This window comes from Scophthalmus maximus, chromosome 17 (assembly GCF_022379125.1).
Source record: "Scophthalmus maximus strain ysfricsl-2021 chromosome 17, ASM2237912v1, whole genome shotgun sequence".
Taxonomy (NCBI): Eukaryota; Metazoa; Chordata; class Actinopteri; order Pleuronectiformes; family Scophthalmidae; genus Scophthalmus; species Scophthalmus maximus.
In genome coordinates, this window is record NC_061531.1 from 6,370,727 (window position 1) to 6,391,965 (window position 21,239).

Consider the following 21,239-nt stretch of genomic DNA (forward strand, 5'->3'; position numbering starts at 1 on the left):
TGGAGATTTACTCAACATTTAACAAAGAAAGGATTTGCTCAAACCATCGAGTTTGCTCTGATTACTACATAAAAATGCATTTTACTGCATTAGGAGTCATTACTCTCATGTGGTCATGTTGATTATTAACTTCTTGGATACATAGATGGTCCAGAGCGCAAATATAGTGCGGAACAGCCACAAAGTTGGAATCATATCGGACCATATGTTATAAATAAACTCATATTTATAGTAATGCTCCATTTGATTTAACACTATTTATTATCCCATGGGTGTCTGATTTCAATCCCATAAACAAAAAGTAAGAATTATATCAAATGTTATTTGGTCCCGGTGCGATAAAAAAGTCCAGTAATAGTTGTATGATGACCACAGTTCCAAACCTGAATCAACTGGAGAAAGAAATAATGTTTTTGGCACAACGTAAAAAGTAATAAGCAAAAGAATACGTCAGAAATTCAGAGTCTTATCCTGAGCTGGGTTATGGGCAACCTGATGGTGGCCTCACTGTGGTGTGTGCTGGTGAGTGTCACATGGGCTGCCCCCCCCACCCCCATCCCATCCCATGAAAGGAGTGTAACGCCACCCTGAGGCACTGTCTCGTCCAATCAAAAGTCTCACAGATAAAAGCAGTTTTTTTTCCCAGAAAATAATAACATGACTGTTTGCTATACAGAATTAAAGATTCAAGTACAAACTGGCTTCTTGATAATGATATTTCCAAATATCCCCTTGGCATTATTTCCTTTACAAGAAAACATGCAACTTAATCGGTTTGGATCTCGCCTGTTTTTTCCCCCCAGCTGCATTTGTTATCATTTATTTATGATGCCCTTATACACAAGTCATGAGTGATTTATATACAAACGCGCACACAGAACATATAATCCAGACATCCATTTACCAGCGTATCATCACGCAGCGTCTTTTATAAAACAAAGCTGTCAATCTTCTGATTCGCAAAAACGTTCATACCGCTTCTCTTTCCGCCATGTATTGGCCCTCATTCTGCCCATGCAGGCATCAACCCATTTCCCCTTAACAATACTGCTTTGTGTATATGTGTATTTGGGGGGAGGTGTTACAGAGAGCATGATGACGGCTATAACACTTCATCAGATGCTGAATTCGTCAGGCTTTCACAGTAATTATCGAAGACAGGTTGGAAAAAAGAAAAGAAAAAGGTTTGAAAGCTCATAAAAGTTCAGTTTTCCCTTTACTAGTAAAAGTAAGTATTACACCCGATATATATATATTTTTATTTTTGAAGCGGAATAGGTTGCTTTTGGGACTTTCCCCTGCACATCTATATTAATTATGCAGAGTGTTATGTGATAAATGAACTGAAATGTGCAATTATGGTGATTTTCAAGCGGACACATATAGCTGACTGGTAATGAAAACAGTTTCTTGTATAACTCTCCTTGAGTATCCTAGTTAAACTCCACTTGGAAATATTGTGAAATTATTTCAGTCTAAAAATCATGATATCTTTAGCAGTATATTATGGAGGTTAATGGAAACAAAATAACACTTCTGCTGTTCCCATTTGTTGAAGGGTAACCGGTTTATTGCCTGATTATACTGTTAACTCCTTGTGACATAGATATTAACCATGAGTGTAACTTCAAAGTCATTACAGTCAGTGTGCGTGTAATACGAATAAGACATGGTTATTTATACAAAAGAGTTTATTCTAAAATATAAAACATCTATTTTACACTAATACCCTTTCTCCTTCAAAACAACAAATGGAAATATATAACACAGGATTTGTAAAACAGAGTAAAAGTTTGACTTAAGTTACATTTCCCCCTTGTGGTTGTCAGCTATACTGCGGCTGTTTAATCAGGAAGTACAGTGGAACCGAACTTTGAATTTCACTTTAGTTGTGTTGAAACAACCGCCAGTCAGACCATGAGAATATCAACCTTCCTTTCATGTGTTTGTATTTCACCAGCTGACAGAGTCACCAGATCATTTGTGGCTCCAATGGAGGCTTGAACAAGTGGGCGATGACGGCATCGGTCTGAAGAGTCCCCTGGATTTGTGCAGCTGACTGACCTGGTACAACGGTGGGTGTGAAACAGCATACACCTCTCTGACTGGATAATACGTTTAATCAGTTATGATGAGCTCATCACAACCCCAGTCCTCATAGCTCCCGTCAGGAAGGTACCTGCGTATGATGATGGGGATCTTTCTGCTCCTGTTTTTGGGGGTAAACAAAAGGCACAGTGAGATACAGGGCAGTACAGAGAAGCTCAACTTCCTGCTGTTTAAATGATGACAACATGAAACTAGAGATTGAGTAAGGATATATATTTATAAGGCATAACAGATAATTCAAACTATAAAAATCATCACTCACTTGAGCTCTTTCATAGCTATTTGCAACGGGTCTGTTTCTCCCTCCAGCTCCACCATGACTGGAGCACACATCCTGTTGGAAACAAGCCAGCAGATATTATAGTCAATATCCAGGTGGCAGAGTAACAAATAAAGCTTCCTCGGAACAAACAAACCACCATGCAGTACAGGATACTGGTTCTCTACATTGATCTTCATCGACTAGTGCCAATCAAACAAATCATTCATTCACTCCTTATGTCGCTAAGGGCTGTCAAGATATTATATAAAAATTTGCTTTGATCTATTGAGTGATTTGGAGAGAACAGTTCCTCTACCAGATATGAACCTCAATGTATCCTGTCTGCTGCCGTAGTCAAACTTTGTCACAATTTGAAAGTTTGCAGTGTAAGCTGGGTGATACTGCACTGAAATATCACAATACCTTTAACCAAGCAGCTCAATATGGATTTACATAACACTGATATACATATGTCCCTTTTGTGAAAAAGATTATCTGAGGTTTTACAAGACATTTACACACAGCAATTGTCATCGATGGTAATTGTAAGTGAAATGACGACTGAACATAGCTACCAACGCATTAACAATTCAATTCCACAAGCAGATGGTATTTATTCAGATATTTACCCTTTCTACACAGTTTACTATTCAGTAAAATGTCCTTCTGACTTTATTTCTGACTCAATGATTATGAAATGAGTGTGTGTTGAAGTTAAACACAATGGGATGTTTGACTACTGCAACTGTACCTTTTTGTGTCTTACAAACCTAAGAAAATAGAATACATAAATAAAACCAATTCAAAAGTAGACAATACATTAGTCTCTGTCCACACACGCAGAACATCCACTTCTAGGACGTATGGCCACAATACATTGAACACAGAAGGCAAGAGTGTACAAGAAATGTTTAGATCTGGACACGGGACGCTGTGAACATGCCGACCCAGATACAGGGAGTGTGTAGAGTCACACGTGCGACATCACTCACGCTATCTGGAGAGCTCGTGTCCCCAGCACTCTGGCCCTCTCGTATTTGGTCATGTACGGTGTTGTGATCCTCTTCTGGTTTGCCTGCTGTCCCTCCCCTGCTGGCAGGATCTGCACATTCTCTCGGTCCTCCTGCGCACACATGTAAAGGAAATAGGTTAGGACTAACTATGGATCACATCACATTATCACAGGACAGCGGGAGCGAGCAATAACTGTAATACGTGGCTCATTCGGTTAAACACAAGCCACATATCCTTTTTTTGCAGTAAGAAAAGGCAACTCGATAGATAAATAGACAGATAGATGTACTTGACTAACAAACAATTAAACGGCGAACTTACGTCTTCCACGTTTTCCAGATCATCTAATCCCTCGTCCTCCTCGGCATCATCAAAATCTCCATCATCGAAGCTACAAATTTGAACAAAAATAAATTGTTATGGCAAAGATCACAGACCCAGAATTCATTTAAAAAAGCCAGTTCTGCTAGCTAATAGGCTAGTTAGCAACAACGTTAGCCAACGTTGTGTGGCTTAAATACGCAAATAAATCATACAAACGTGTAAAACTACTATGTCGTCGTTACTCACTTGTCTTCGTTGTCGGACATGTTTTATTTCGAAGCTCGTAGAAGCACCCTGTCAATCCTTACTCTTACAAACTATCTGTGACAGTTTTTGTTGTCAACACGAACACGCATGAACGTTGCTAGCTCGACTTCCGGTGACTCGGTACGGCGAAAAGGATTCCGGCTGGTTAAGAGGAACATTCGTTTTTCGTTCCGCTTATTTTGCAGTATGCCTAAATAAATCTATGGACTAACGTTGGAGGAGTGTAACCCCTTTGCCACAAGTCATCATTTATTTGTCTTCTCCATAATGCTTTTGATCCATCCTTTTACACACAACTTCATTAGTTTTCACACAGCTTCATTACAAATGATCCTTTTAAACCATCAGGGTAATGCAGATATGCTTCTTCCCGTTATTTAAATATTTAAAAAGAACACTGCACTAAATGCTATTTAGTTTAAGAAAACTTCAGGCTTCTGAGATGGCTGATGAACTTATGAAAACGGCCTTTTTCAGGTAGGTTAATCAATACAGTTATTTCATGAAGACAAGACATGAAGCTTTCCTACATAAATATTTATTGCATACAAGTATGTAATACAATTAAGATACATAAATATTGGTTGCGTACAGCAGATCGGGCAAGTAAAGAAACATGGAAGAGAAAATATACACTGATAACACTGAATCATTTGCACAGAGAAAATCATATCTCCCTTTCTCTATGCTACTGAGATACTCTTTGTGTCATTACTATGGTCTTTTCATGTGATGATCACCATCTGTGGTAAAAATAAATAAACACATTTGTTATCTAAAAGCATAGATGAGTTTGTTTTTCAAGAGAATGTTTTAATTGTGCAACATTTTTGCATGTCACGTCAGCTCTTTTTCTCCATGAAGTACTTGGTGCTCTCTGCTTTATGGTTCAGCATCTTAAATACGTTTGTGGCCTTGAACTTTCCTTTTGACTTCTTCAGCTCTTGTAGTCTGTCTTTCTGGAACTCTGAGGAGAAATAGCGAGATTAAGTGCATTTCAAGCATGGGTCATCATTTTGAGACGTTTTTGTAAGCAAGCATAAGTTCAGAGCATTGATACGTTTCAGAGAATCCAAGGTAAACGATGCTCTGCTTTCTTCATAAAAAAAGACGAGAGTCAGACTGAGATGGAGAAAAGGTAGCAGAGGTTACTTCCTCACCTTTTTTCTTCATTGAGGCTTTCGAAAGCCCATCTTCTTCTCTTTCCCTGATTTGAAAAAGTAAAATTTCAACATTATAACATGAAAAAATCTATGAATGTGAAGGCACAATGTATTGTTGTTTCTTTTTTCCCTTTGCACCTCTGCCTGTCCTGATCCAAGCTGCTGATGATCTGGTTCCTCTGTTCGATGATGGCGACCAGCTCGTCCATCAGCTGTTGCTCTTGTCCTCGATCCTCTTGATTCCAGTCCTTCTCTGAATGTGCACATGATGGTTTGTTAACATTTGACAAAAAGCAAAACAAAGCACTCTGCTTTGCTTGTTTTGTCTGCTGCATCTTGTAGATTTACATAGGCACATTATAAACAGTATAGTGTGTCTAATGTATATAACGTGCTAATATAATATACAGTATAATGTGCATGAGCAAAGCTCTTAAACCACATAAGAAAAATGCTATGGTTAGGAGTTAAACTAGAAATGTTGAGCCTATAAATTATGTGATTACACAATGTATGTTCCCCGTTCAAAGATAGATCCCTCAACCATTATAGAGTTTCAGTATAGTAGTGCCTGAAGTTATATAGATAAATAATTGTTATTATTGTACAATATGTAAGCTGATAAAAGTGACATATACAGTATCCTACAGACCAGGTTTATTCAGGAGACATCGGAGCTCATACTCCACATCTGCTTGTCTCTCCTCCAACTTCTGCTGCTTTGTCCTGGGAAATGCACAAAACAAACATCACGCTAATGCTTCCGAATAAAATAATCAAAAAGGAACTGTTTAAAACCAAACCAAAAAGCAGAACAACTTAAACAAAAGCAAGTGCAAACAAATGGTTCTTGAGCTTAAGTCATGCAATGTTTCTCAGCTGGTTTTAAAGGAAGGTGGTGGAGAGCCAAGCCTTTCCACAACTATCAGGACAAAACTATCTGAAACACAAATATTAACTGTGTGTAACTGACTGGAGGGCCTGAAAACTCCTCTCTGTCTGAACAAGAGGCACAGGACAATCAGTTTGAGTCACGTTTAAAACTGTATAAAACCTGTTATCTGTTATCTGTTAAGAGCACCAAAGCCACTGGAGTTGAACATTTCAAAAGAATAAGACACAGTTGCAAAAATAATTTCCAAAAACCACATTATCATCAGAACAGACTGACTCCAGTCTCCAGGGGTGGAGGCAGAGGGTCCTGCAAAACCAACCAGCAACATGCTCAGGCACCTTTTTTTTAAAGAATGATCAGCAGTGGATATGAAAAAGAGTAACATATACAACAACACATGATCAGAGCAAATCACCTGTCCTGTACTTACAGATAAACAAGTTCTGTATCTCTGCGCACCAGCACTTGTCTCTCGTGGAGAAGAGAGAACCACTCCATCAGCATTTGTTCTTCGTCTCTATCTGGAAACAAACAGACAGACCCATTGAAGCTATGAGGCTATAAATCAGTGGAATACTCTTCCTATAGAGCTAATTTCATGCACCAATTTGCACTCATTCTCACGCTTAGCAAAGCATTGGTTGTTAACAAAGCAGACTTGCTCCCACCAGTGAATTGATGTGCTAAATTACAGCGTGTTTATGGGGGGGGGGGGGTCTAGTTTCAGTTCAAGATGGGGTGGGATAGGGAAAATTATGTCTGTAGATTTTTATGACTTCATGTATCTGTATTGTATGCTGTAAATACTTAGTATTTTATTGCGCCATCTACCGTCCCAGGGTCTACGGGCGTAAAATAGCAGTTTGCTACAACCTGGCACAAGACATCTATTAATGTTTTTATTTGTGCACTGTCCCTGTTCAAATAAATAAATAAATAAATAAATAAGCAGAGACACAAACATCCCTGTAACATCGTTAGATTTCATGCACAGCATATCACAAGGAGAGGGATATTGTGCCATCGTACCGTTCTTGCAGTCTCTCAGATTACTTTCCAGTTGGACTCCTCGTTGCTGCAGCACCTCCAGACGTTTCTCTAGCTCTCCCATCTCCGTCTGCAGCTCGTCTGTCGAAAGATTCTGATCCGTCTGCACCTGCCAGCGACACGGAGGACAACAACTCAGGGATCTCTCAATCCAAAGACGCTGTGCACAGAAACCTGCAAATCCACATATGGATTCACACTGGAACCATTTACATGCAATCCCTAATGACTGAACATTGTAATAAGGGCTAAAATAACTAGTGTGGACAACACCAATTAACTTAATAATGCACCTAACCCTTCTAGTAAGATTGAAGACGACTGAGTCAAACCTTAAAGTCATTCATTTATATTTAGAATAATAAAAATATAACTTAGTATACACATTGATTGCATTATTATTAACGATGGTTGCCTGTTGAGGTCTAAAGCCAGCCATTATACCTTCCTTTTGATGAGTGGGAATCCATGTCCAGGGGCAGGGGCCCGTCTAGATGGTAAGACCTGCAAAGTCTTTGATTTGGTCATCGTGGGTGTTCGATCAAAAGGATTCTCTCTGCAGGCCGGCTAAAAAACGAAAGGAAAGAAAATCTTAGTTTTTTGGGTTTTTTTACACTGTACATGATTGTCATGTTCAGACAACATCGAGCAGAGTCAAACTCCTTCAGCACTTGAACCTGCTTAACCTGCTCTGTTTACATAGCATTAAGATCCCATAAAAACATCCTTCAACGCATCCTATTTGCACATTCAAGCACCACGTAGTCTGTGACTGTAGTTATATGAAGAACATGATCATGAACTCTCTGTCTTCTTAGACTTCTCAACAACCGCCCAGCTGATCGACAACAAACTTTCGTGTCGCAGAGGACCTGAAAACAGGGTAATGTCGATGTCAACTGGGAAATTCATTTTTGGATGAAGCCGTCCTCAAGAAAATTGGCAGAGGGAGTCTCCTCCATATATTTTAAACTATAAGCTGCATTTTTCATTACAAAAGTAACCATGTTTTAGTTGAGTGATGCCCCTTTTGATAAGGTCATTAGTGACATAAGAGATGTTGCCCTGTGAATTTGTGAACAGAACCCATTCCATCCAACAACAACGTGCAGGAGCATAAAACAGTTACGCGTAATAACTAATTATCCTTGGGACTCTGGTCATACCTTACTTTGGCACGATGTTACAGATTCATTTATCCCTGTGAGACCGTCGGGCACTGAGGAACCTCGAGAGTGGACATAGGAGATGACTGGCACGGAAAGGCTTCTGGGTAAAAAGTGACTTTGTTCCTCATCTGGGGCGACGTGTTGCCCTGCAGCTGCTTCAGTCACGTCCGGCAGCGAGCCACTCGGGCCTCCGTTTACATCCCAAAGTGGCGAACCGATTTGACTGGAAGTCCCCACTGTGATAGGAACTGCACTCACTCCCTCTGCTGGGTCAGGCGTTGTAGTTCCATCAGCCTCTTTGTAATCTGGTCTCTTAGCTGGAGTGGGTTTATCCAGTGGTTTTGCATTTTGGTCATCAAATCCAATGGCAGTCGTTTCTGCATCACTTGACCCAACAGCAACCTCTGAGTCTCCTGATAGACTTGCCAGACAGCACGCATTCTCTGAACGACCAGCTTCCACTGACGACTTTGTCTGGTCTGTAGACTCGGATTTCACTGCCTCGTCCACGTGCTCTTCAAAAGGATTGGGAGGGGGCACTTTGGGTCTGTACCTGGACCCCCGCAGTCTAGAGACAGATTTGGATCGAGGAGTGGGTACTGGGGCCGGAGCGGGCGGCAACTGTGTCCAAGGTCCCGGATGGACGATGGTCATCCACGGATGGTTGGTTTTCACATTAGGGTTACCCCTGGTTGGGCTGGTGCTAAAAGGGCAAAGACAATAAGTGGCTTTAGAGGCGACTCCACCAGTGAGTCATTGATTCTTTTATGTGATGTTTAATGTTTTGTTAACATTTAGATTTTACACCATTTGTTTTACATTTTTATCTATTGTTACACTTCTTTCTTAATTTGTACACTTTGTAAAACACCAAGGACATTTAGCAAATGAATATAATATTTAAAAGAAGAGATGTTTGACAGTATATGATACTGCTGACATAAGGATATACATGAAATACAGACGAGAGCTGGAGACAAGCAAACGACAGACACTTTCTGTTCACTTACATGCTTGATGAGCTGCGGGGGGATTTACTTTGGTGGGATGAATCACCTGTGCAGAGAAAAACAAATATGGCTTCACTCATTTCGAAAGAGAATCCTCTCTAGAGAAGAGATGACTTACCATACACACATACAGATAGTACTGACAACCAACACTGACCAGCCACGGTAATGTGTTGCCTAATCACCTGCAGCAGGGGAGCTGTTTGCTGTCTGGGGGGGTTTGGTCCTGGGCGCAGGAACAGGGGCCACAGAGGAGTTTAACATTCGCCTGGGTGCTGGTAGGAGCCGACCACTTCCCTCTGCGACTCGATCACGCGACGAGGCGACCTCAGGCGGCTGTTGAACCTTTGCCGCTTCCTGTTGTGTCTTGTCATCTGCTAGAACGGGAGAAGGTGCAGCTTTTCCAGCTCTTTTGGCTGTCCTGTCTTCATGACTGGGTCGGGGAGGATACGGAGGCGCTGGCTTCTTTAACATGCTCTTCAGTCCTACAGCTGGGTCTCTGTTTTCTGTGTCTTTCACCTCTCTCACCTCTCTCTCTGCTGTTTCACAAACCGGTCGATCCCGTGACTCTGTTTGCTTAGTGGGACGAGGGATGTCAGTGATCGCCAAACCACCGAGAGGGAAACAGCCTGCCTGGAAGCTACATTTGGGACGACTCTCAGGAGATTCAATTTGCGGTTTGAGGTCAATACGAGTAGTTTTCAGGTCTGTTACATGGTAGGTGCAGACCAAGGAACCAGCATCACTTCCCTGTGTGTAAGACTCTGGTAAAAGGGTGCTGTGGCACACTTTGCACCTGAAAAATAAAAATGAAATGTGTTGCTGTGAAAGAATTTTTACACATATTAACACTAACCTGCACTGATTTCTAAATAATAGAGGGGTAATAATAACATTTGGAATAAAAATGCAATTATTTAATAAATTAAAACAACAACAACAACAACAACAAAATTCTTAATGTTCTCTCACCCACAGATATAATCATGTGTGGTCACTTGTATCACGTTAGAACCGAATTCTCAGGTGTGAACTGCAGTCTGTCTCAACCAGGTCGAAAGAGTCTGGGTAAATCTGGATCCACACGTCTGATGTAAGCAGCAAAACAACAACGAAACTGATGTTACCTTGTGAACTTCCACTCTTACCTAAAACAGCTGCGATGGTAGACCTTCCCGTCGATCAAATGTCTCTGTATAAGGTGGACGGGCTTCAAACACAGACTGCACACCGCCCTCGGCCTCGTGGCGGACAAGCGATTGGTTTCCAGATGAGTCGAGCTCTGAAATGAGAATAGGAACCGGCAGCAGTTACTCCTCCAGCTGAGGAGGTGACAATTGAGCACGTGAAAACTGGTGAGTTCACGTTGTGAGTGGATGTGCCTCCAGTTAGAATGATCTTACCTTCAGGGGTTTCAGACCATCAGGAGTTTTACACTTGGTGAGACTGTTTAGGACTGTGGCATGTGATGACCTCAAACCAGCAGGACCTGCTGCAAAGGCAAGAAGAAGACATGCACATGAGGCACAATTTAGCATATGAGGAGATTAAGATGAAAGTGTGCCATCTTGATCTGAGTGCAGGAGAACACCACACATTCATTTATAATCAAAGGAGCCTGTTTAGGGGCATTCCAACAACACCGTGCCTTGATAAAATGCCACAGAGTCCAACAACAAACCTGTTTGTCGACTTGCTGCAGGTAACTACAAGTAAAAGCATGTTTTGAATGTCTAGAAAATACCACAAACCACGGGACTTCCTGTTGAAAACGTCGTAGTACTGTGAGAGGTAGGTGATGATGCTCAAACAGTCAGGCACCCTGGTGGAAACCATTTCCTTCGGGTCCAACAGTGCAGGGATGCCCAGCTTGGTTTCGGCAACTTGAAACGCCTACACACGAGGGAAACAGTAAATTATACAGTGAATGATAATCCAACACAGAGGTGAAAGGAACATGCTTGCACTGTGCGCAGCACGCAGAGAGATTAATGACTCACCAGTTTGTTATTTTGATAAACATTATCTTTGGAGAGGGAGCTGAAATCTCTGAGGCGAGAGAAAGGGAAAAATTGACAGATTGATTAAATGATGCATATTGATGAATGACATGAAGCAAAACTGCAGTTTGGACTAAGAGATTATTCAATAATAGATGAGATTAGATCCAAATTGAACTGATGTTTTTAAAAGGCAAAAAAAAAGTCACTAATCCCATTTAATGGGAAGAGAAAAAGGCAGAGGAGAGAGAGAGAGAGAGAGAGAGCGAGAGACAGGGAGAGAGATTAAGCCAATAAAAGGAGATTAGTCCCACACAGTGAGCAGGTATTGCTCTGCTCCAGATTAGACAGCACGCCAGTCAGTCGGCAGCAGTCCCGGTCAAGAAGACACTTACAGTGCACTGTCTCCAAGGACACCTTGTGTGTCTACAGTGTGTGTATGTGTGTGTGTGTGTGTGTGTGTCAGAAGTGTCCAAATCATGCAACACACCTGCAGATTAGGCTTCACAAGACAAGAATGTAACTCCCTGTCCTCCCCCGCCTGTCCGGGGGAGAGTGTGCAGGGCCACCACTGTGCTGGGTCTACTTACATCAGGTCGGGTCGGTGCTTGTGGATGATGGCACAGAAGGCGAGTCCATCTCTGAACGAGGTGGACATGTCCTTCATGTCCACGTTGGGGTAAGAGGCGCACGTGACGCGGCACCACTCCCGCAGAGTCCTCGGCGATGGCATCTTCTCTCGTGGTGGCTCAGACATGTCGGCTGGGCGGACATGGTACTTTGCGAGTTAGAGAGTTAGTAAAACTGGGCAGGTCTGGGGACAAGACAGGAAACGAGCTATCTCCGACCCGTGCAAAAATGGTTTTACTTTTGCAAAAGATCTGCGGCCAAACTTGTGCATCTGGTTGGTGATGCAGCAGGAAGGGGCGTCCCGTTGTTCCCCTACGGTTCTGATGCTGCTTCACATAAACAATAAACAAGGTTTACGTTGCTTCAATGTCTCCGGTCATATGACCAAAGTCCCAGACGGTTCCTCTCAGTTACCTCAAGACAACAACGCGTCCCTTTTCACCTCAAACCGCCGCATAGACGACCATCTGGATGAGCTGAAACACAATGCATCCTCCGCTTCCTGCGGTTGGACGAGGTGGCGAGTTCAAATCAAGAAGTCCCGTTACCTCGCAGTCAGTGGCGCTCCATGTTGTGCGCCACACTCAGTGGCGTGCACGATGTCTGCCGCTGGAGGGAGACAGAGAGCTGCCGCCTCTATAATTAGGACGGGGAGGTCTCCGGTTTCAAGCACACTGATCACAAACAACCTTATGATCAACACTTGGATGGATTTAGGCTTCATCAAAACAGGCCACGTGCTCATTTCGGTCCTTCCTTACAATATATTTTGATACAATGAACAACAACAACAATAATAATATAACAGTATTATTATTGTTGTTGTTGTTATTATTGTTATGATAAGGATGATGATGATTTTTATTTTGTTACAATGCTATTTTATACTGTTAGGTCAACACAAACATATATCATTTAGTCATGGTCTGTGGTCATAGAATTGCACGTGCTAGAACGGTTATTCCCGTTCAAACTTTACATTTCCTCATGTCATCTCTGACTATGGCGCTGAATTTGATTACGCTTTCATTGACAAGGTTGATATGTATACGACGCTTGAATATTATTGTGCCTGAGGTAAGGACGTTCATTTACAAGATGCAATCATTAGTTATCATTGCATTATTACTATTGTATACCCGGAAGTGTCAATGACCTTGGCTAATGTATACTGTTTTTTTTATAACATTTGGCGTAAATAAAAGGCGGATTATACAAATATACAAATATCTTAAAAACAAAAACAAACAAAAACAAACCAAACCGAAAAGCAATGGTTTTAATTTGTGCATGTCTTCTCTATCCGCCCGGGTTCTGGCTCGGTTCTCCTCCGCCTCCGCGAGCCCGTGACGTCACTCCCTCGCGAGACCTGCGCGCCACCCACAATCTCGCAGTGATGGCTGCGCCGCCCGACGCGGAGAGTTTGGAGTCTCGCATCAGTGAGTATTTCAAACTTACTCTTGCGCCCGTGTCGCCCGGAGACCCGCACGTTAACACATACGTTCTCGCGGGGTTGCTTTGAACGAAGTGACAGCTCGCCGCGGCGGCGGCGCGCGACCCGGGCGGAGGGGGACTCGGACCCTGGCGTCGCAGCCAGGATGCTAACGTAGCTCCGGGAGCTGCGGCGGCTGCGGCGCCCCGGCGGCCGCTGTCAACACACAACACAGCTCGGCCGGGCGGGGGGGGGGCGACGCGGCGAGGGGGGGCTCTTCTTTCAGTCGCGGGGGGCAGAGTTATAATCGGAGCTGTGGCCCCGTGAGAGAGTTCGAGGCGAGAGGGTGCCGCGGTGCGACCGCGGACAGCGCGCTAGCTAACGTCAACGCTCCGCTAGCAAGAGCGCTGTGTGCAGGTCCGCCCCTGCACGGGGACACGTCCGGTGGCTCGGACCCGACCCGACGTGACGTCTTCAGGCGCCTGTGAGCCCTCGTCCCCTTTCTCCCGTGTTCACTTCACGACACCCACACCATGGCAACGTGCCGCGCTGTAATAGCAAATGACTGTAGGTGCGAATATCGAGCGTATCATTCATCTTCAGTCCAGAAGAGGTGCACGAAGCTACTGGTGTGGCACAAAAATAAGATTTAAAAAAACTCGTGCCATAAACCCTTCGTAAAGGTTGCTTGATGTTTTTGTTGAGACTTCTGTATTCTTGATGGCTACTTTGGAGGATGCATGTGTAATATTTTGTCACATTTGGTCTACCTCGGTTGATGACAGGTGTGCCTAATAAAGTGGCTCTTGAGTGTACAAACAGCAAGTGAATAGTCAGAGGTGTTTACGTCTTGGCACAGTGGAAGAAGTCAAATCAATGTCGACAGAGTGATAATTCTACCGCAATGCCAATTTAAACCGTTGGAGAGTATATCGTTAAATTCCAGAATTGCTGGAACGGAAATCCTACACACATCGCTTATAACATCTCCACAACTACATGACTGCAAATTGATCCCATTTCGAAGGGAAGCTCTATCATCCGCGTTGTCTGACGTGCCGTTCGCTCACCTTTTCAGACAGAGCCACAAACCCGCTCAACAGAGACACAGACTGGAGCAGCATCCAAGCCTTCTGCGACCAGCTCAACAATGATCTGGAGGGGTAAGAGGCTCTGCTCGTTGCTGATTTCCACTTTTGAGGCGTCTGATTCCACCGCACATTTAAAGATCAGTGAGAAAATTAGAAATGTTTACTGACCTGAACTGGGGAAGTGAATTTCCCATGTGGTCGGTTGCAAATGAGGACGTCTAATGCTGAATGCAGATCATGCGTATGGGAGGCCTGGGAAGATATGTAAAACAGCCACGAATTTAATTCAGGGTGTGGAAAATTTGCATGTCAAGTTTTCTGTTTTGGGAAATCAAACAATCCGAATTTTTCTCAGCAGTTTTACAGGTATTTCTGAATTCATTCCAGTGTTGAATTTGCTTAATTGCTGTCACGTTACCTTAACATGGTACGATATGATTACAGCAATTAAAAAGAAAAAAAAGAAAAAGCAAATCATAAATTACGGATAACTTGCTCAGCACTACTTGCACACTCTCCATCCTCTGCTGTGTGTAGTGCTCTGGACATTCTGCTTTCTCTCAGTGTACTAACCATGGTACTAATACAGAATAGGCTTACAACAAACAAACAAAAAGTACGACAGAGCTGAATAAGATGAACATAAACATTTAGCTACTATGCACAGATATAAACATGTGTAGAACATTTATACATATATATATATATTCATTATAGTTTTTCCCGTGTGTTCCAGACCTCAGCTGGCCACCAGGCTACTGGCCCACAAGATCCAGTCTCCACAGGAGTGGGAGGCCATGCAGGCGCTGCTGGTGAGTTCCGATGTTCTGTCAGTGCCTCAGTAGTGACGCTCCTGTTTATCAGCGCAAACGTTTTAGTGTCCCTTCCGCTTTTATGATTCTAGGTTATGATTCTACAGATTATATTCACAGTTGATGTATGTTTACATTCCAGCATGAGAAACAATATAACTTTCGGCAGAATCTATCCAAACGATGCTATCCAAAACCATTTGTGTCAAATCCTAAATCAGCAGTTTGTACTAGACTGTTACATTTTCAAACAAGTCTGTGTTTGCCCTGCTGTGTACTGCCCTGCTGTTTTTTTTCCCTTTTTCCTTTTGTATATATAAAAATATTTTTTGCATTGTGTTTCATAATAAGGTCCTGGAGACGTGCATGAAAAATTGTGGGAAAAGGTTTCACAGTGAAGTGGGGAAGTTCCGTTTTCTTAATGAACTCATCAAGGTAGTTTCTCCAAAGGTAAGACTACATGTGTCTTTTTGTGTTCTTGTATATATACATATATATTCTTACAAGCTTGTGTGTGTGTCTATGTGTAAATCACTGTTGTTCTTGTCCTTAAATTCCCTGTTCAGTACCTGGGCTCACGGTCACCAGAGCCAGTAAAAAATAAGGTTTTGGAGTTAATCTATAGCTGGACACTGGGGTTGCCTGAGGAGGCCAAGATCTCAGATGCCTATCAGATGCTGAAGAAACAAGGTGAGAGGCCGTCTGCCTTCTGTAGTAGTTATAATAATAACAACAACAACATCCTAAAGGTAAAGCCCAGATCAATTTTTCAGCTTAACCTGGATAAAGAATCTATACAGTAACAACATAGCTACTGATAACTACAGTGATGAGTAGCGACGTTTTCTTCATATTGTGTTTTTTAAATCAGGTATAATCAAACAAGACCCAGAGCTACCACCTGACAAACTATTGAACCTTCCTCCGCCAAGACCCAAGAATGCCATTTTTGAGGACGAGGAGAAGTCAAAAGTAATCATTTAAAAACACATTTGAAAAGCATGCTTTCATATAACTGTACAAGTTATTATTCTCGTACTGAACAAGGAAACATCTTTTGCATTATGAGGAAAAAAAAGTGACCTGTGCCAGTATCTTATCCACCATGCATTTTTGCCTTCTGGTTGCGATTGTGCTCGTCTCCCTTTTCAGGATTTCTAAAGACTGTTCGCTCGTATTTCACTGTGTGTATTACGGCTGTCCTTCATTTTCAGACGCTGTCCCGCCTGTTGAATAGCTCGCACCCCGAGGACTTGAAAGCCGCCAACAATCTTATCAAGGAAATGGTCCAAGAGGTAAACCTCTTCATCCTCCTTTTATGAACGGCACGTTCCAGTTATACATTAACTAAACTGCTACTTTAGAGTCTATTGTGTGTGATTTTAAGAAAATCAGAGTGCTGACCTCATGGCAGGGAAATTAATGAGAAAGTGGGTCGGATGTCCTTTGGGGGGGAGTGGGGTGTTGTCTGTTGCTGCCAAAGTGATTCCTCGGGGCTTCAGAGTTAATTTGTCCTGATTTAAGAGGAGCTGCTGAAGGGAGCTGCTCTTTGCTCTTATCCCTGCTTTTTCCAACGGCCTATCTCCAACCTCACTGTACAAACTCACTGTCTCATTCCATTTTTTCAGGATCAGAGGCGAGCAGAGAAGGTGTCCAAGCGGGTGAACGCCATTCAGGAGGTGAAGGAGAGCGTTGCTCTGCTGACTCAGCTCCTGCAGGACTACGACAGCGCTGCAAGCAATCTGAGCAACGCTGAGCTCCTACAGGTGAGCTGAGAATCAGAAGGAGATTCACAACAATTCAGTCGTGTTCAGTTGCAAAATAGTTGCCCGCCATGTACATCAGAAACTTGATTGCAAGCTTTTAATTGTGTGCGTGTGATGTGTGGTCAGGACCTGTACCAGCGCTGTGAGAAAATGAGACCTACGCTGTTCCGACTGGCAAGTGACACGGAGGACAACGACGAGGCTCTGGGTGAGTGATACTTTCTTCTGTAATCGATCATTTAATATCATGCAAAAACTCCGTCTGATGGTTATCAACACTATGAAAAAGGATAAGGAGCATTTTCTTGTGTCTTTCCACAGCGGAGATCCTGCAGGCAAACGACAGCCTGACTCACGTCATCAACCTCTACAAGCAGCTGGTGAAGGGGGAGATAGTTAATGGCAACAACACATTGAACACACAGAAACAAACAGGTGGGCCAAGCTACAAAAACAACAACAAATAGGTTTATTGCAAAAATGTGTATGAATTTTTGTAGTTATTCATTTTGGTCTTTTAAGCATGTCCCTGCTCATATGAACATGCTTGAATCCATTTCTCACAGGAGGAGGCTCTGCGCTGGTCGATCTGTCGGGGTTGGACTCGTCTCCCCAGTCGCCTCCATCCTTCCCAGAGTTTCCCACTCCGACAGACAGCCTCAACGCCCCCTCACAGGAGATGGGAATAAGTCTCCTTGACGACGAGCTCATGTCACTCGGTAAGAGCGTGTCTGGCCTTTTTTTTGTTGTTGCCCATTAGTTAAAGAGTGCCCACTGAGGAATGTTCCAGTTTAAATTAAAGAGTAAAACTTCTAGAAACACATTCATAAATAGCATGTGCATCCTGCAGGTTTGAGTGAAGGAACACACACCTCTAACCCTCCCTCACAGCCCGAGGACTCGACAGCCTGGGACTCCTTCCAGGTGAGTGGAGTGTGTATGTGTTAAATGAATGTCATCTGTCAAACACTTATTTTGATCCTGAGCAAAATAGTACTCTTGCTCCTAATACTGCTCGAGTATACTCAACAAGACATGTGCGCCACTATTATCCTGATGCACTCACTCTTTGTACTTTCAGTCCTCTGACAGCATAGAGGCCGACATCCCTTCAGCACCGAGCCTCCTCCTGAGCCCCGACCCGCCCTCCCACTCCCAGCCCCTTTCGTCTGGCTCCACCCCTGGCAACTCTGCCCTGGATGAGCTCGACCTGCTTGGGAAGACACTGATGCAGCAGTCGCTACCTCCAGAGGGCCTGCAGGTCAAATGGTATTCAACCACCACTGTCCTAACATTGTCACTGCTAAAACTACAGGGAACAGCCTGTAGATACGTAGCCTTGATATTTTAAGTTTGGACTTTATGTAGCTTAAAGTTTTCAAACATGAATGTAGGAATGGTGGTTGGGACAGGAAAGAAAATTTTACATACAAAATCTCTCAAGTTCACTTTGCTTAAAAGGCTGCTGATCAGCGTCATGATGCAAAAGGGAGGGAGGCAATGAAAACAGGTAGATTTTTTAAAAATTGCTTCACCTTTCAAACTGAACACCTCAACATATTTGCAGCACCTTCTTTAGCATTATTTATCATAAACAAGAGTGAAACCTGTATTAAAGCTCTTTCCAGTTATGACTGTGAAGGTAGAATTGAGCAGCCTGTGAAACAGGCAAAAGCGCACGGAGATGAGCTGTTACATTTCTCTGTTTTCAGGGACAAGCAGCAGTTCAAACCAACCCTCAGAGATCTCCAGAGCAAGTGTGGGGCCAACATAAGCCCAAACCCCATCCCAGCCTTCTCCTCTGAACACTCTGCACCTCTCAGCTCTCAGCCCAGCCTCGGATCGACGCTGCTGGATATGACCCAGACTCACACAGACTCCCCTGCTGCTGATATCACCCTGACCGACGTTTTTGTACCGCTAGAATCCATTAAGCCCAGTAAGTAAACTGAGGTCACCCGAAAAGCTTTGTGATTCAGCTCCCCTGATTTATCACTTTGTTGCTCATCTCCTCTCTCTGTTCTTTCCTTTTACAGGTAGTCTGTTACCTGTGACTGTGTTTGACAAGCACAGTCTGCGGGTCCTCTTTCACTTTGCTCGCGACTCGCCCACGTCTCGTCCTGATGTGCTGGTGGTGATCATCTCCATGTTGTCCTCGGCCCCTGTCCCCGTCACCAACATAAACTTCGAGACGACAGCTCCAAAGGTCAGCAGTGAGAAAGCTGAAGGATACAGCATATTAAATCACTTATGTCTCCAGCTGATTTAAATAGATGCACTGCTCATCTGGTAACCTTATTATTACGGATTTACTGTCTGAGTTAAGAATTATTTTGAATCATTCCAGACTATGGCAGTGAAGCTGCAGCCGCCATCAGGAACAGAGCTGCCTGCTTTCAACCCCATCCTCCCTCCTGCTGCCGTCACACAGATCCTGCTGCTGGCAAACCCAAACAAGGTGGCTGGAGACTTTTAACTGTCTAGACACAAGGTGTCCCCTTGAAAAGAAACCACTAAGTTTTCTCTTCAATGTCTGTAGCATATAAAAAAATCACACAACGGACTGCAAGCAGTGTTCAAGCAGAACAGTCCACAGTGGTAACCACAAAGTGATACTCTTGGTTTTGTGTAAGAAATTCCATAGCAGTGCTCTAATACATGATGACAACAACACAGCAAGTAAAAACATTTCGCTGCAGATTTTGACAAGTACAAGTACATTTCACAACTTGAATTTAAAACAACAACTGGGAAAAGACAAAAATGTCACATCAAATTATTTCGCCAACACTGGTCAAGTGAACTGTGGAAACGTATATTGTATTAACACATATTGTATTGGCCTGTAGTGACTGCCCATGCAGCCGAGTGTCTCTGGAAGTTAATAACTGTGTGTGTGTTTCAGGAGAAGGTGCAGCTCCAGTACAGACTGACCTTCACCATGGGAGAGCAGGAGCACAGCGAGAGCGGCAGTCTAGAACACTTTCCTCCTCCGGACACGTGGGGGAACCTATAGCATTTGAACACAACCCCAACCGGACAGACTCTGCCTTCATATTCGGCTCTCCTTCTAAACCAACACCCCAACCCTACACTGCATACGCCCATTTTCCTTTCTAATCACATCGTACTTTCTTTGATTGGTGTCGATTGTTTTCCTTTGGACTACGCTCATGCTCGGTCCGTGAAATGTGTCTCCCCGCTTTGCTCTAAACGAGTCTCGTCTGTTGTATGTGGCCGCTTCAAAACGAAAACCTGCGACTCCTTCCTCCGAGTTGTTGCAGTCCGGCCATCTTTTAAACAAATAGTGACACAAAGGAAGAAAACGACAACAAACGTTTGGACGTTTGCTCATTTGGTGTGCTCTCTTTTTTTGCTTTTTTCCTTCAGCTAGGACAGTTCTGTTGACCTTCATCTCTGCATGCTTTGCCAACACGGGACAAAATGCTCGTGAAATCCAGCACACCAGGAGGGGGAGAGCATGATCATTACATAGACAGCTCGTTTTAGTTTGAAAAACAAAGCTCTACATAGTGTGACCTCTGTTTTTGTGTGAATAATGGTTATTTTGTTTGCAAGGACTCCACCTATTTGATTTGCACAGTATGATTCTTTTCAATGGTAGTTTCACTATTTTTTTCTTCATCTTATGTAAAAAAACAAACTACAGCATCAGAGTTGCGTATTATCTGCCATATGTGCCTATTTTTCCGTTCAAACTTTACTTAGTCTTTTGGATGGATTTTGTTCATCTCGTGTGTTACATGTCAGTCATATTGGCTCTGTAGTTTGTCAGCTGCAGTATAACCTTAAATTCTTCATATATATTCAAAATATTTTCCAGTGGGATGAATATTTGATTTTGCCAGATCTTTTCTTTAACTTGTGATTTAGGTTATGATGTATGATTTGAGCATATGCAAACCGAACTGCACTCGGGCTCGAGCCCAGTGTCTGTCTCAGACATGCCCGACTTGTTTCTAACCATGTGCAATGCATGTTGGCCACGCCGATCACTTCCTCCCCCCCACAGGCTCTCCACATTCCACTGCACCAACCTCCGATATGACTGCTTTGTAAATACCAACGATGGCAGTTCTGTTGTGTACATTTGTGCAAGAGTATAACACTGGTAAAATATTCCAAATGGGTAATAAAGTTGTTTTTTTTCTTGGTGACCTGAAGACATGTTCATTCCTACTCCTGCCACATGAAGACTCTACAACACAAAATCCAAAGCTACTGTTC

At 43.1% G+C, this 21,239-nt stretch overlaps 3 protein-coding genes across 7 annotated transcripts; 1 reads left to right on the forward strand and 2 right to left on the reverse strand.

Moving 5' to 3' along the window:
* Positions 1–1,548: 1,548 nt before the first annotated feature.
* polr2f (RNA polymerase II, I and III subunit F) lies at positions 1,549–4,115 on the reverse strand. Its single transcript, XM_035614973.2, has 5 exons — positions 3,956–4,115; positions 3,707–3,776; positions 3,364–3,494; positions 2,372–2,443; positions 1,549–2,209 (listed from the first exon to the last, which is right to left on the reverse strand). The coding sequence occupies exons 1-5, from the start codon at positions 3,973–3,975 to the stop codon at positions 2,119–2,121; spliced, it is 384 nt and encodes a 127-aa protein (XP_035470866.1). The 5' UTR covers positions 3,976–4,115; the 3' UTR covers positions 1,549–2,118.
* Positions 4,116–4,494: 379 nt separating this feature from the next.
* LOC118288649 (MICAL-like protein 1) lies at positions 4,495–12,633 on the reverse strand. 2 transcript variants are annotated; one of them, XM_035614958.2, is made up of 15 exons: positions 11,851–12,633; positions 11,261–11,309; positions 11,012–11,153; positions 10,664–10,749; positions 10,409–10,542; positions 9,446–10,056; positions 9,261–9,306; positions 8,248–8,953; positions 7,526–7,648; positions 7,064–7,190; positions 6,465–6,555; positions 5,792–5,865; positions 5,278–5,392; positions 5,137–5,183; positions 4,495–4,943 (listed from the first exon to the last, which is right to left on the reverse strand). In XM_035614958.2, the coding sequence occupies exons 1-15, from the start codon at positions 12,015–12,017 to the stop codon at positions 4,819–4,821; spliced, it is 2,643 nt and encodes an 880-aa protein (XP_035470851.2). In that variant the 5' UTR covers positions 12,018–12,633; the 3' UTR covers positions 4,495–4,818. The 2 variants fall into 2 exon arrangements, with proteins under 2 accessions (XP_035470851.2, XP_035470850.2); XM_035614957.2 differs by having other exon boundaries at positions 10,664–10,752; positions 11,851–12,629.
* A 549-nt stretch (positions 12,634–13,182) lies between these two features.
* LOC118288650 (ADP-ribosylation factor-binding protein GGA1) lies at positions 13,183–21,169 on the forward strand. Of its 4 annotated transcripts, none has more exons than XM_035614959.2 (17): positions 13,183–13,329; positions 14,401–14,485; positions 15,150–15,225; positions 15,577–15,675; positions 15,792–15,915; positions 16,097–16,197; positions 16,440–16,520; positions 16,854–16,991; positions 17,118–17,199; positions 17,313–17,426; positions 17,558–17,710; positions 17,842–17,915; positions 18,073–18,260; positions 18,704–18,930; positions 19,028–19,197; positions 19,339–19,449; positions 19,897–21,169. In XM_035614959.2, exons 1-17 carry the CDS (start codon positions 13,287–13,289, stop codon positions 20,005–20,007), a joined length of 1,977 nt encoding a protein of 658 aa, XP_035470852.1. In that variant the 5' UTR covers positions 13,183–13,286; the 3' UTR covers positions 20,008–21,169. The 4 variants fall into 4 exon arrangements, with proteins under 4 accessions (XP_035470852.1, XP_035470853.1, XP_035470854.1 ...); XM_035614960.2 differs by having other exon boundaries at positions 17,561–17,710; XM_035614961.2 differs by having other exon boundaries at positions 17,564–17,710.
* The last annotated feature ends 70 nt before the right edge of the window (positions 21,170–21,239 follow it).

Coding starts and splice junctions, on each gene's coding strand:
- polr2f (XM_035614973.2), bottom strand. CDS start 3,975: ATGTCCGACAACGAAGACAA. Junction 3,777..3,955: donor ATGTCCGACAACGAAGACAA/GTGAGTAACGAC, acceptor TCAAATTTGTAG/CTTCGATGATGGAGATTTTG. Junction 2,444..3,363: donor ACACGAGCTCTCCAGATAGC/GTGAGTGATGTC, acceptor TGTTTCCAACAG/GATGTGTGCTCCAGTCATGG.
- LOC118288649 (XM_035614957.2), bottom strand. CDS start 12,017: ATGTCTGAGCCACCACGAGAGAAGATGCCATCGCCGAGGACTCTGCGG. Junction 6,556..7,063: donor TCTGAGAGACTGCAAGAACG/GTACGATGGCAC, acceptor GTTTGTTTCCAG/ATAGAGACGAAGAACAAATG. Junction 5,393..5,791: donor ATGTCTCCTGAATAAACCTG/GTCTGTAGGATA, acceptor GTGCACATTCAG/AGAAGGACTGGAATCAAGAG.
- LOC118288650 (XM_035614959.2), top strand. CDS start 13,287: ATGGCTGCGCCGCCCGACGCGGAGAGTTTGGAGTCTCGCATCA. Junction 13,330..14,400: donor GAGTTTGGAGTCTCGCATCA/GTGAGTATTTCA, acceptor TCACCTTTTCAG/ACAGAGCCACAAACCCGCTC. Junction 17,916..18,072: donor CAGCCTGGGACTCCTTCCAG/GTGAGTGGAGTG, acceptor TTGTACTTTCAG/TCCTCTGACAGCATAGAGGC.